This window comes from Aulonocara stuartgranti, assembly GCF_965226115.1.
Source record: "Aulonocara stuartgranti genome assembly, chromosome: 16".
Lineage (NCBI taxonomy): Eukaryota > Metazoa > Chordata > Actinopteri > Cichliformes > Cichlidae > Aulonocara > Aulonocara stuartgranti.
The window spans coordinates 27,688,188-27,701,868 of NC_138952.1; the positions used below are offsets into that span (position 1 = coordinate 27,688,188).

At 44.3% G+C, this 13,681-nt stretch overlaps 1 protein-coding gene across 1 annotated transcript; it reads right to left on the reverse strand.

Annotated features, from left to right (window-relative positions):
• Window positions 1-7,579: 7,579 nt before the first annotated feature.
• On the reverse strand, window positions 7,580-13,418 carry nup35 (nucleoporin 35). Its single transcript, XM_082507899.1, has 9 exons — window positions 13,117-13,418; window positions 12,349-12,516; window positions 12,107-12,243; window positions 11,391-11,448; window positions 10,122-10,230; window positions 9,975-10,044; window positions 8,288-8,416; window positions 8,048-8,176; window positions 7,580-7,955 (listed from the first exon to the last, which is right to left on the reverse strand). Exons 1-9 carry the CDS (start codon window positions 13,127-13,129, stop codon window positions 7,878-7,880), a joined length of 891 nt encoding a protein of 296 aa, XP_082364025.1. The 5' UTR covers window positions 13,130-13,418; the 3' UTR covers window positions 7,580-7,877.
• Between the last annotated feature and the right edge of the window lie 263 nt (window positions 13,419-13,681).

Genomic DNA, 13,681 nt, shown 5'->3' on the forward strand with positions numbered 1-13,681 from the left:
TATCTTAGTTACAGACAGGGGGAATAAAGTCTCTCTTTGCCGGTTTGAGTAAACAGCGCTCTGTAGTGCCTGCAGTTTGTACAGTCTGTGTCCAGGATGTGAGGGGTCTGCAGAGATGTTTTCTACCCGTTTCCTGACCCAGGACCTGTGCATGTCATGGATGGAGGGAAGATCAGCACTGGTGATCCTCTCTGCAGACCAGATTGACCGTTGAAATCTGGCCCTGTATTGCTTTGTGGCTGAACCAAACCACAGAGTGATTGATGTGCAGAGGACAGAGTGGATCATGGCACCAGCAATTCCTTTGGCAGGTTTCCTGAGTTGCCACAAGAAATACAACCTCTGCTGGGCCTCCTTCTGTAGAGTCCATAAGGTGGACCATTTCAGATTGCGTGAAAAGTTACATCATAGGAATCTGAAGTGAGCCACATTGGGGGCATGTGTTGTTTAGGAATGTGAGGGGGAGAGGGTGGGGGGATTTCTCTGATAGTCCAATGTCATTTCCACCGTCTTTAACAAATTCAGCTCTAGGTGGTTCTGACTGCATCAGTGGACCAAGTGGTCCATCTCCCATCTGTACGCGTACTCGTCATTGTTCTGGATCAGACCAATGACCTTGGTGTCATCCGCGAACTTCAGGTGTTTCACAGATTATTCTCCTAAGGTACAGTCGTTAGTGTAGAAGGAGAAGAACGGCGGGGAGGGCACAAACCCCTGGGGGAGGCTAGTGCTGATGGCCACTTGTTGCTGCCTGTCCGTCAGGAAGCTGGGATCTACTGACAGCTGGAGGTGGGCACAGTAAGCTGGTTGAACTTTCGGTGGAGGATGTCTAGGATTACAGTGTTGAAGGCCAAGCTCAAGTCCACGAACAGTATCCTGGCGTACATCCCAGGTTGATCAAGGTGGTGCAGGATGTAGGGGGCAAACTGTAGGGGGTCCAGCAGGGGGTCTGTGATGTCCTGTTTCAACACCAGTCCTTCAAAGGACTTCATGACCACAACGGGCCTGTACTCAATTAACCCTGCAATGGTGGACTTCTTTGAGACCAGGATGATGAGAGAGAGATGAGATGAAACTTTATTAATCCCTCGGGTGGGTTCCTCCGGGAAATTCAGTTTCCAGTAGCAAAGCACCGAAAGAAGTTGCATGTTACAGATACATTAAGGGGAATGAGAGTAAGGATATAAGCATAAATACACCATATATACACATATACACATATATAGATACAGAATATACAATATGGATAAATAGGATTGCTCATTTGAGTGAGTATATTGCACAGTGATTATTGCACAGTCAAATATAAGAAAGAGACAAAAAACAAAAAACAAATATTGCAAATATTGCACCGTGTAGAAAAGCCCCTACAACTCAGTTGTTCCCGCCCTCCCTTGTCCCCCTGTTTCTCCTCCCTCTCCCCTCCAGTGAGGAGTTAAACAGTCTGATGTTGTGTGGGACAAAGGAGTTTTTAAGTCTGTTGGTTTTTGACTTTGGGAGAAGCAGCCTGTCGCTGAATAGGCTCCTCTGATTGTTTACGACCGTGTGCAGAGGATGCCCGGCATTGTTCATAATGTCCATCAGTTTCTTTAAGGTCCTCTTCTCTGCCACTGTCACCAGAGTGTCCAGCTTCATGCCGACCACAGAGCCAGCCTTCCTGATTAGTTTCTCCAGTCTGGATGAGTCCCTCTTTGCTGTGCTGGTCCCCCAGCACACCACAGCATAGAAAAGTACTCCAGCAACCACTGACTGGTAAAACATCCTCAGGAACTTCCTGCAGATGTTAAAAGACCTCAGCCTCCTGAGGAAGTACAGTCGGCTTTGGCCTTTTTTATACAGGTTCTGCATGTTGCATGACCAGTCCAGTTTATTGTCCACCCACAGCCCGAGGTACTTGTATGTGTTGACCACCTCCACCTCCTCCCCCTCTATCTGAACTGGCAGTGGACCTTCTCTGGACCTCCCGAAATCCACAACCAGTTCCTTAGTCTTTGAGGTGTTGAGTTGCAGGTGGTTTGTGCGACTCCATGCGACAAAGTTCCTCACCAGACTTCTGTACTCCTCTTCCTGATCATCCCAGATACACCCCATGATGGCCGTGTCATCTGCAAACTTCTGAATATGGCATAATTCAGAGTTGTAGCAGAAGTCAGAGGTGTACAGGGTGAAGAGAAGAGGGGACAGCACAGTTCCCTGTGCTGCTGACCACAGTGTCCGATGTGATGTCCTTCAGCCTGACGTACTGTGGTCTGTCGGTGAGGTAGTCGGAGATCCAAGCCACCAGGCAGGGGTCCACCTCCATCCTGTTCAGTTTTTCCTGAAGCATACAGGGCTGGATTGTATTAAAGGCACTGGAAAAGTCAAGAAACAGGATCCTGACCGTGCCTTTTCCCCCATCCAGGTGTGAGTGGGCTCTGTGTAGGAGGTACAGGATGGCATCCTCCACTCCGACACCCGCCTTGTATGCAAACTGTAGTGGGTCCTGGGCATGTTGTACCTGTGGTCGGAGGAGGTTGAGGAAGAGCCGCTCTAGAGTCTTCATAAGATGTGACGTCAGTGCCACCGGTCGGAAGTCATTCAGCTCATTGGGCCGGTTCTTTTTGGGGACCGGGACAATGCAGGATGTCTTCCATAGGGCGGGCACTCTCCCCAGTCGCAGACTGAGGTTGAAGACTCGTTGTAGCGGCTCCCCAAGTTCAGCAGCACACGCCTTTAGCATCCTAGGACACACCTTGTCTGGGCCTGCTGCCTTTCTGGGGCGAAGCTTCCTCAGTTGTCTCCTGACCTGATCCACTGTGACACTGGGAGATGATTGGAAGGGGGGAGAGAGGCTGTTGTGCTGTTTAGAGAGGGGTTGGAGAAGGAGGAGGGGGGGGATGTCATAGTGTCAGGGAGGGGGGGAAGCGAGGGAGGTAGGAGAGTAGGGAGAGGACTCTGTAGTAAAGGTGAGGGTGAGGGTGGGGGGGTTGTGGGCTGGTCAAACCTGTTGAAGAAGTTGTTGAGTTCGTTTGCCTTCTCCACAGTCCCCCCCACTGTGCTTTTCTTGGTGTTGTGGCCTGTGATGGTTTTCACACCATTCCAGACCTCCCTCATATTGTTCCTCTCCAACTTCTGCTCCACCTTCCTCCTGTAGGTGTCCTTTGCTTCCCTCAGGCAGCGTTGATGGTGGAGCATTTGAAGCAAGAGGGCACCTAACACAGCTCCAGAGGTCTGTTAAAGATTCGGGTGAAGATGGGGACCAGTTGCTCTGCACAGACCTTCCAGCACCAGAGGCACACACCAGTCTTCCTGGTCTTCTATCTCTGGGTCAGAGGGGAGGGGGGTGAGGGCTGCAGGTAGTCCTTTTGTTTAGGTGTGAGTTGAGGGTGAGCAGATGGGAGGTGTGAGTGATGGTCTTTCAAATCTGCAGTAGACGGTGTTAAAGTTGTCAGGCAGTTTGGGATTCTCTTCAGGGTGGGGGGATGGACTCCTGTAGCTGGTGATGTGCTGCAGGCCTCTCCAAACTGATGCAGGGTCTTTGGCTCAGAAGCTGGTTTTTAGCTTCTTAAAAAATGACACAGATGGATTTGCGGCCTTGAATCTGGAGTTTGGGGTTTACATTAGTGTTATTTGTATTTTTTGTTCTTTACATTTATCTTTAAAAATAAACAAGCACTGGAGAGTGGTCAGAACATCAAATGGGACAATACTGAGCTAGACTGTGTACATATACGTGACTGGATTGGTTTGTTTTGCCTGCTGAACAAATGCTAGCCTGTCTGGCTTTTTTGGGTAGTGAGAAAAATCAAAATGCAAAGTAAGTCAGATATGTTGATGAATTTCTAATTTTGGAAGGGTGTTTGGTGACAGAACACCTCCAACATGTCCGCCCCTCTCTGAACCTTGCTCTACCCAAAGTTTCTTCTTGTTAAAGAGAGTTTTTCCTTCCCACTGTCACTAAGTGCTTGCTCACTTGGCGTCCTTTGATTGTTGGGGTTTTCTTTGTATTATTCTAGGGTCTTTACCTCACAATATAAAGTTCCTTGAGGCAACTGCTGTTGTGATAAACTGAATTAAATGACAGCCAAAATTAGACAGCAAGTATAAGTTTCTGCTTTGGATAAACAAAATGTCAGTATAATTTGAATAATGTGAGCACTGATCCAGGCAAATATACAGCAACTTCCAGTGCAAGTTTCCACCCAGCGTCCTCTTCACCACAGTGACAGTGGAAGGACGACACATACTCAACTACAGTGCTCACATGGAGCTAAAAGAGAATTAGATAGATCGGAGAAGTCTGCGCAACATTTTTCCACAATTTCTAGAATCAGAATTTCAACATTGGATTGAAACATTGCATCTAGGGTGGGTAAATCTCACTTTATCTTATGGTATCAAAAGCCTTTTGTAAACTCAGAATAAGGTCAAGTATAAGCTGAGTCAAAGACTGCCCCTTCTGTTCTACTCTTAACCCCCTATCTGTTGTTAGCCTAGCAGCGTGCCTTCTGTCTGCACTCAGGGCAGGCTGTTTGGCCAGGTCTTGTTATTTATCCCTCCTTCTCAGTGCTCATGTACTAGTTAGAGTGAAGGAAGCCTTAGACCATATGCTGCTGGGATAAGGTGTGCCACAGGTAAGTGGCTACTAGAACAAAGTTCAAGTGGTAAGAGGTTTTTCCAAGATGACATGCCATAAATGAAGCTGATAGTGAGGGAACCCTTCCTTTTTTACCTTTTACCAAGATGCCACAACGAGAAAGTATAATTCACAGTCTCTTTCACACCACTAAGCCAAGGCAGTGGTTTGGTAACTTGTTCTTTCCTTGTGCTTTCAGGTGGCACAGGGACTATGGCCATTTGAAAGCTGTTTGAGCAGTAGTCTGTTTTAATAGTAGCTGCACTGAAGCAGACTAAGCCACAGTCTCATTACAGCATCAAATATGATTGATTCTGTTAAGCAGCAGAAGTAAAGAAGAGTTTATCACACATTCTTTGTACCTTTTCGAAGTGAAGGAGTTAAAGAGTGATAGGCATTGGACTAAACCACTGCCGGGGATATGAAGGGCAGTCCGTTTTTTAAACACTTATAAGATATAAAACCCACATTTATTTCATAATCATCACCGCATTCATTTTAACAGGGGAAAAATAGAAGAAGATTAAAATTAAAATTGTAGCTCTTGTTGCAAAGTGCACATAAAGAGCAACAATATGGCTAGAAAATAAAAACGATATTTATTTACAATTTCTCATAAATAATAAAAATCCATTTTATGCCCTATCACCAACCCAGGCCCATCACACAATTCAGAAGCATTAACAATGTCTTAGCCCTTTGCTCTAGACCTGACACATAACGCTCTTTACAGCTGCACATCAGTCTTCAACATTACATCATAAAGAATTGTGTAATTGTTGTTTTTGTATGCGTTTCCGTTACGTTACAGACTCTCTTGCCGCCTGATTCACCTGCTAAAATAGACAGCACAGAGTTGGAGCTTCTTCTTCGACTTCAGCATGGGATCCTAGTACTTCCTGCACCACTGCTCTTTAAACAGGAACATCAGCTCATGCTATGTTTGCACCTCTCTGCTCCATGCCTCAGCATTAGTCATCCTCTATTACTCATGTGGCGTGTATTTGCGAACACACCGGGAGAGCACCGAAGAGCTCCTGCCTACTAAAAAATGCAGCTTAACTTGACACAAAAGTGGTCAGGGTGTGGGTGCCACAGAGGACCATTGAATTCTTTGTGTTTGTGTAGCTTCACTCTCGGCAGTTCTTTTCCTGTTCTTGGAATCATTTTAATTCTGCGGGATTTACTTGTCCCAGTTAAAGTAATCCAAACATGTGGAGTATCAGCGGTCGTTTAATTCCTCAAGCTGGCAGGTTTGAGGCTTGTCTGGTGGAATTTGTGACTCCATCTGCTGGACAAATTCTGTTACATGTGTCGGAGTTACAAAGGCCACTCTACTGCAGACTCTTTGGGGTGGCAGGAGCTGATTATTTTACACCAAGTTGAAATTTCTCCATCCATTTTCTTTCGCTTATCCGGGGCCGGGTCGCGGGGCAGCAGCCCAAGCAGAGAAGCCCAGACCTCCCTCTCCCTAACCACCTCCTCCAGCTTGTCCGGGGGAACACCAAGGCGTTCCCAGGCCAGCCGAGAGGTATAATCTGCCCCGGGGCCTCCTCCCGGTGGGACACGCCCGGAAAACTTCACCCAGGAGGCATCCTTGTCAGATGCCCGAAGTTGAAATTTATTGTTAACCTAAATACTTTAAATGTCTTTAAGCAAAAAGCCCCACCTCTTTCTGCAGCAGCACTTTTTGGAGCTTATTTACACATCATTAAAAAATTTTTTTATTTAAAACCTCTCATGGAAACATCCCAATGCTATTGCTATTAGCTAAAACTGAGGAAGACACCGACGGCCTTTACTATATTTATGTCCATTCCTGAATATATCTGCCAGCATGAAAGTGTAGGACATTAACTATGAATCTTTCTATGTAACTATGAAGGCCAGGTTTTACTCGAAACCCTGGCTGATTGTGACCCACACCCGTTTTCACACCTTGGCTCATGTGATTAGGTAGAGGATCATCAGGGGGTCCTTTTGTCCCTCTTTGGGGGGAAACTCCCACCGGGTTTAAATCTGGGACTCTCCACCATTTGACCGTAGAACTGAAGAAGCTTCTCGGATGAGAGGTGAAACGTCTTCAAGCAACTTAAAGAAGTCCAGACGCTTTTCTTTCCAGCTCCTTAGATTAACTATGAAGTCTTACTTAGTATTGCTGCACAGTTGCTTGAAAAGAATAACACAGCTAAACTTTTACTTTAACATATTTGGAGCTTTTTTTTTTGCTGATAATTTTTGCTGGCATGACGCAGATGTTACAGTACAAGTTTGCCATGTAAACAAACTGTAATGATTAATCTCCAGACACCAGGGGGCACTGCAGAGAAGCCTGACGACAGTTTCCCAATGTCTGCAGTTTTTGCTATGCACTTTAGCAAAGTGGACATTAAATATCCTAATTAGAGAAGTGAGTTTTCTTGAATGCATTCTGGCAACAATTGGAAGATGTGTTAATCTATTATGGGTTTTTAAAAAATATATTTTCTGCTCAAATATGGCAAAAGTTTTAAATAATGGTGATCAGTGTGTGTAGATGTAATCACTGTGAGCCTAAAGCTTCGATTCAGACTGCTCTGAACACTTCCTTTTTTTGCTATGCTTGTCCACAGATGGCATAAGATAAATATACCTGGCAGATCTGAAAAGGGGAGACAGCATAGATGTATCTTAAAACTGGATTCTTTTTAACTGCCTGCAGACTTCTAGTTGTAACAGCTCAATCACTAGTTTCAGATTAAAAAGGAACATAAATAGGAACAGTGACAATACGTGTGTGTGATATCGACCCCTTGTTTGTCATAACAGGTCTTCATCATACAGCAGGTGATACAATGATGGCCACATCCTTCATACCGTTTAATACAGCCAAAAATCCTTATCTACTTGACAATGTGACTGTGGTGAACAGCCCACTCCTTGGCTGCTGGAAGAACATCTCTGAATGAAAACGATTTCAATGAGTTAAAAAAAAACAAAAACATTTTTATTGAGACAAAGATTAAAAAACATTGAAACACTGATTATAAAAGAAGACAGCAAGAAAAGATCCTACATTTTAGCACACACACACACACACACACACACACACACACACACACACACACACACACACACACACACACACACACACACACACACACACACACACACACACACACACACACACACACACACACACGCAGTGTAGTGAATCAGTTCATCTCTCTTCCCACCACTTGCCCTCTCTCTCCTGAAACTGCAGGCATCCTTTTATGCAGCGTCACCAGCCAAACATGTACTCCATCGCCTTGGAAACAAAGCTGTCATCCTTCCTGGGTGTCTGTTTGTCTGCTACCACCTAAACACAGACACACATGCATTTATAGTCGAAGAAAAACAAGATGTCAACTCTTAAAGTTGACCAGACTAAACTCTTGGGTAACAGTTCACCTGGTAGTCACTGCCTGAGTTCCTGTAGGTGGCGCTGAGTGGTCTGATTGCAGAGCGAGGGGTGGTAGGGAGCGCGGAGGAGGAGGAGGAGACAGGAGTAGAGACAGCCTCAGTGCTGTCCATCACGCTCTGAGAGACAGATAAACGAACTTCATTGCTCCTTCAAACTCAGTTTAACTTAGTGTGGACAATCGATCACAGCTCAGAGAGAAGATCAGACAGGAGCAGCAGGAACCCAACCTTGTCTATGCAGGGTTTGACTCCCACCATGATGGAGTCACCGAACACCTTTCCATCTTTGGACAGTGCTTTCCTGGCCTGAAGTCTGGACTGATACTGAAGGTGCATCCAGTTACCAGGAGACGCCATCTGTCAACACGTCATCAATAGGTTAACTTAGTTCACAGCAATACACCTCAAACTCCAGTTGCTTCTCTGGTTGGGCTGCGACTAGAGCTGGGCTCTAAATCACAAACACCATCCAACACTGACTCAGGGCTCCAACAGCCTGTCTGTGCTCTGATTTCAAGGTGTTCAAATACACTGACTGTCCGCTCTGGACCACAGACAGCATAAGAGACAGATGCAACTTCCAGGTCTGAAAAGTGAAGCCAACAATGAAGCAGTTTTAAACAGTATGTGGTTTCACAGTCAGACTCACTCATTGCACCTGATTTCCAAATACCAATACTGTGATTGTAAACAGGTGCAATCATTTCACAGATGATTTGTAAGATTTATGTGGATCAACTCTCACCGGTAACAAACAACTTTTACACTTTGGTCACTGACTCAACTTTGAAAGATCTCAACAACCGAAAGATCTGAACCATCAGAAACTTTCTGCTACAATGTCAGTCTTCATTTAGTCTGTTGGTGCTTGTTCAGAGCCAATACTAGGAAAGTCATTAGGAAGCGATGCAAAACCAGCAGTCATAAAATGTTTTTGATAGACGTTTCATCCGTCTGTAGGAAATGGCAGCCATCAGGGCCTGTGGTGGCCAAGAGGTCAAGAAAAACCGCAGTGACTTAAAAAGATTCAGGCATGACCTTCAACGATGCTCAGTAGGAAACCTTTCCTGCATCCTCAGCATGAATTTGAATGCCTAACGTTTAGAAATAAACATCCAGAGGCGTGCTGCATTTTGGAAACATGTCCTGTGGACTGACGTCATTGAAACAGATGTTTTTAGCTCAACAAGTGTTGGTTGGTAGTTGGGGCCTGTGCTGCAGTCACTGGCACTGAAAATACAGTTAGGTCCACAAGATGTGACCATGCATTTTGGTCCCATCTCGACTGTTTGATTTAAAGTCCTCTGTGACTATATTCAGATGCAAAACGATAAAAAAGTGTCACCGTCCATATACTTATGGACTTAACTGTATTTCACTGCTAGCAGGTATAATGGATTCAGTTAAACACCAGAAATGTCAGGAAGCAAACATGTTATTCTGCTCTCTCTCTTATGTACTGTGCCCTGCAGTCATGTAGCCTGCTGCTCTGCAGCTAGTGATGGTGACCTTGTTCTGCTCTGGAGGTCTGCTGCGATCCGGAGGGACAGGCAGGTCATTCTCGAGCCACTACAGCAATTTCATCCATGGGACGATGGACTGACCGGAGAAGTAGCTGATTATATTACGTAACAGAGTTTTTGTTCCTATGTATTGGGTGGATTTCTTAGGTGTATTTTATCACAATTCTTTTCCAGGAGGACTGGGATAAAATCCCATGAAGAGTTCCCATTCTTGATTTTCACTACACCTTTAACTCTGTTTTAGTATTTGTTTTTACTACTGGAACACAGCTCATCTTTACTTGTTTGCATATTAACGGTATATAGTTAATATGCAAACACTATATGATATAGTGCCCGTTTGATCAGACACAAATATCCTGCAGTCTGATAATGATGTGCGAGTGTCTCACCGTGTGTTTGAGGATGTTTCCGTATTGAGCGAACTGGAGCAGGATGTAGGAAGCCGAGGCTGGAGGGAAGCTAAAACACACAGACATACCCTTAATGTACACAGAGTGCATTTAAACTGAAGTGTGATGAAGTGTGAGCATAAATACCCAAACACTGTGACCCAGGTCTGGTCCAGCTGGTCGTCAGATGACAAAGACTCTCCCTGAGTGTAGAAGGGGTCCACCTGAGCTGGTGACAGACACATCTGCTGCATGCCTGTCGGGACAGATATGTTACCCAGTTAATCCCCATAAACCCCACTGTGCGCAAAAGGATAAACCTTTTCAGTGCCAACACAAACAAAGCTTTGTGCACTGATGTGTCAGTATCTGCAGCTGCAAGTGTTATCAGGTTTTACAGCAACAAACAATGAAAGAATGCAGGTAAGCTACTAGCTACCAATTCTCCTAATGGTTCAGTAACAGTAGAATGAAAGTAGGATGGAAACCTTGTAAACTAGAAGATAGAGAGGAAAAATACTAAACGTGGCTGTCTAGCGAGTTAAAATCACGTTCTAGTTATATTCCCACATAAAAGAAAAGTTGCAAAGTGTCTGTTTTGCAGTCTTATCAACATCCAGCAGCCACGTCACTATTTGTCTTGTCTATTAACACAGAAAAAATGATCACAGACAGACTTCATCCGTTTTGCCATCTCGATGCAACAAAGTTACTTTGAAGCCAGCAACTGACTGCGAAACATCCCAGCCCTGCCACCCGTCTTTGAAGCAACCAGCCTAAAGAAAACATGGCCTCATATTTGTTGCACACTGTCGCAATAATTATGGTTGTGCCACAGTCTCATACCACCATTTCCCCTTAGTGTCACTGTGATCAAAATGCAATCTAAATCTAGGCTAGTCAAAAAGTAAGAAAAGAGTAACATTTTCTAATTAGTGCTACAACCAACACTCTGCGTCCCTTTATAAAACCGAATATGCTTTTGCAATGCCACTGACCATCAACTGTCTAGATAAAAGTACCACCAGGAATTCCACTAAGGGCAAAAGCATGATGAGTGAGAGGATTTTGGGCTGCTCTGGATATAGATCTGTCACTCCATAACTGAGCAGTGAACCAGTGCTACAAGTGACAGTAATAATTAGTCTAACCAACTTCATATTTCTGCTCCCGTCAAAGTTTGATTGTTGACTTAGCCGGCTAATCCCTCACTTCACTAGCTACAATGACTTCTGTCACCAGCTGCTCTTTTTATTTATTTACATTTTTTTAAAGTACTCTCAGGAAGCCACTGTTTTTAAATGTTTCTACAAAAAAAATTATCCTTGATGACTTCTAGCCATTGCGACGCATAACACGAGCATTACTGTTAGAAGTTGTTGTCAAGTCACTACGAACAGAGTAGTCAGTGTGTACCTGTTCCTGGAGTGGAGGCCTGACGTGCTGACAGAGGAGACTGCATGACTGGGAACGACTGTAGAGAGTTAATCAGACAGAGGAACATGTTTTTAAAAAGCCTTTTTCACATGTCACCGTGAACTTTCATCAAACACAAGCACTAGCCAGTCATCTGGCCTGTAATGAGCCTTGTCACGCTGGTTTTTTTTTGGTTTGCCTACTTTATGTTTACTTTCATCATGCACCTGCTCAGGAATCAATTGTGTGCCATTCAACCACCTGTATCTATTCCTGAACATCTGTGAACATATGAAAATTATATTGACCATGCATGATGATGTACAGAAATTAAGTCACCATGAAATGCTATAAGGCCTCCATGTTTCACCACCTTACTGAAGGTAGAGGCGTTGCTGTTTGTGAAAGATCCCAGGAGTTCTGTCCCAAACTAGTCCGGGGTTAGGTGCTTAACTAAATGTGATTCAAAAGACACCTCTGTGAAGAAGAATGGCACTTGTGTCACTGGACACAAGGTGACTGTGTCTGACCTGGGGTCGGGGTTCATTGGGGAGCGTCTGATGGCAGAGCCTTCACCCATTTGCATTTCTTAATTCAGTCTCCCTCTCCAACCCCCCCTGCTATCCCTGCTATTGTCTTGGTTACAAAACCAGGAGGTGGCAGCTTTCATGTGAAAATAGGCGGTTTAACTCACTTTACCGTGCATGCTTACCCACCTGTCTGTGTGCAGCAAGAGGTGTCGCTACAGTAACCAGGTCGTCATGGATACTGCGAACAGGTGGGGCTCCACTCTTGTCTTTGGGTGTGGGGACAACAGGCTGCATGGCAGAACCTCCACCACCACCTCCTCCTCCTCCATTTAAAATAAGTTAAGTATGAATATGAGTCACTAATTAATCTAAATAATCTAAAATATAAGCTTTAGACAACAATCAGGTATGTCTCTTCTTCCACTCACCTCGAAGTGTGCTTGTGCTATCCGCAAGTGGTGAGGCCAGGCTAAAAGAGCGAGGCTGTGGGCTTGCTGGAGCTGGCAGGTCACCCATCAGGAAACCGGGCAGAAACTGAGCCCCAGAGGTTGGCTTAGGAGAGGTAGGAGAGCCCAAGGTCATCGGCTCTGAACCCACTGAGAGACAGGGATAATTTAATGACAGACGGTCCAAAACAGCCATTAATAGAAATACAGCTTTAGAGCTTAGATGCTAGTATATTATTATGAAGCTTCTGACGGCATGTCTTCACTCTGACAAGTGGGAACAAATGCCCCAAATCTAGGTGTTTATTATCAATGTTAAATCTGGAGATGAACGCAAATTGGTGTATATTTATTTGAATGATGCTCTGTGTAGAGGAATCTTAGTTACTGAAAAAACGAATGTTCTCATGGTGTGAACTTTATTGTGAGCCATGAGCATATTTTTTTTAAACTTATTCTCTTGTCTTAGGACATCCGCAATTTATAAAAATCTTAACTAATGATTAAAGTATTCATCTATCTATCTATATAAAGAAATACTAAAATACAGCCACTTGTGGTCGACACATGGGCTTTTTTGTAGTGCTTTACCTTCTACCTTCTTCTAAAGCAAGAAAATTAGCACCGCTGCCCCAACACAGAGTTGACAGATGACATATGACATGCTTGCCTAATAAAGCCATAAATGCCGAATAGCTAATACCATCAATCAGAACGCAACGGATTAACATTTCTAAAAGTTTTCCTTACCTTGTAACTCCATCTCTGTTTCTTTCCTTTCTGGCCGCGATTTTCAAAAGTAGGAAGTGACGCTCGGAAAAAAGGATGGCAGCCGGCTAACGCGGCTAACAAAGCTAAATGATGTGTCACAATATCTCACTGTTACTGCACCGTAAACGCGACTAGGAGTCAGTGTTGTTTTTAAGGACCTAAACTGTTACAGCTGACCGATTTAAAATCTACTCTTTCAGTCCGCCACGGGGTGTTTCTGGAGTTCAGAGGCACTGGGAAAAGGCTGACGCTAAACTGGAAGTACTACAGCTTACTTCCGGCGAATTTAGAAAGCGTCAATGTGATGACGCGTTCAATGGCCCTGCGTAACGTCGTTCCTTTGTATTTTTCTAATGAATGAAATGAACGTACAAAGAAAAGAAAATATCTGAGGGCTTTTATTTTCTTACACTTAAATTTTTTTTATCAACAGGCATACTAGGGATCTGTTTTTAATGATTCTTCAATCTGTTTATTTTTGGCTTAACCGAAAACATTTAAGGGACTCAATAAAATCTATATACTATAGACTGTACTACACTTT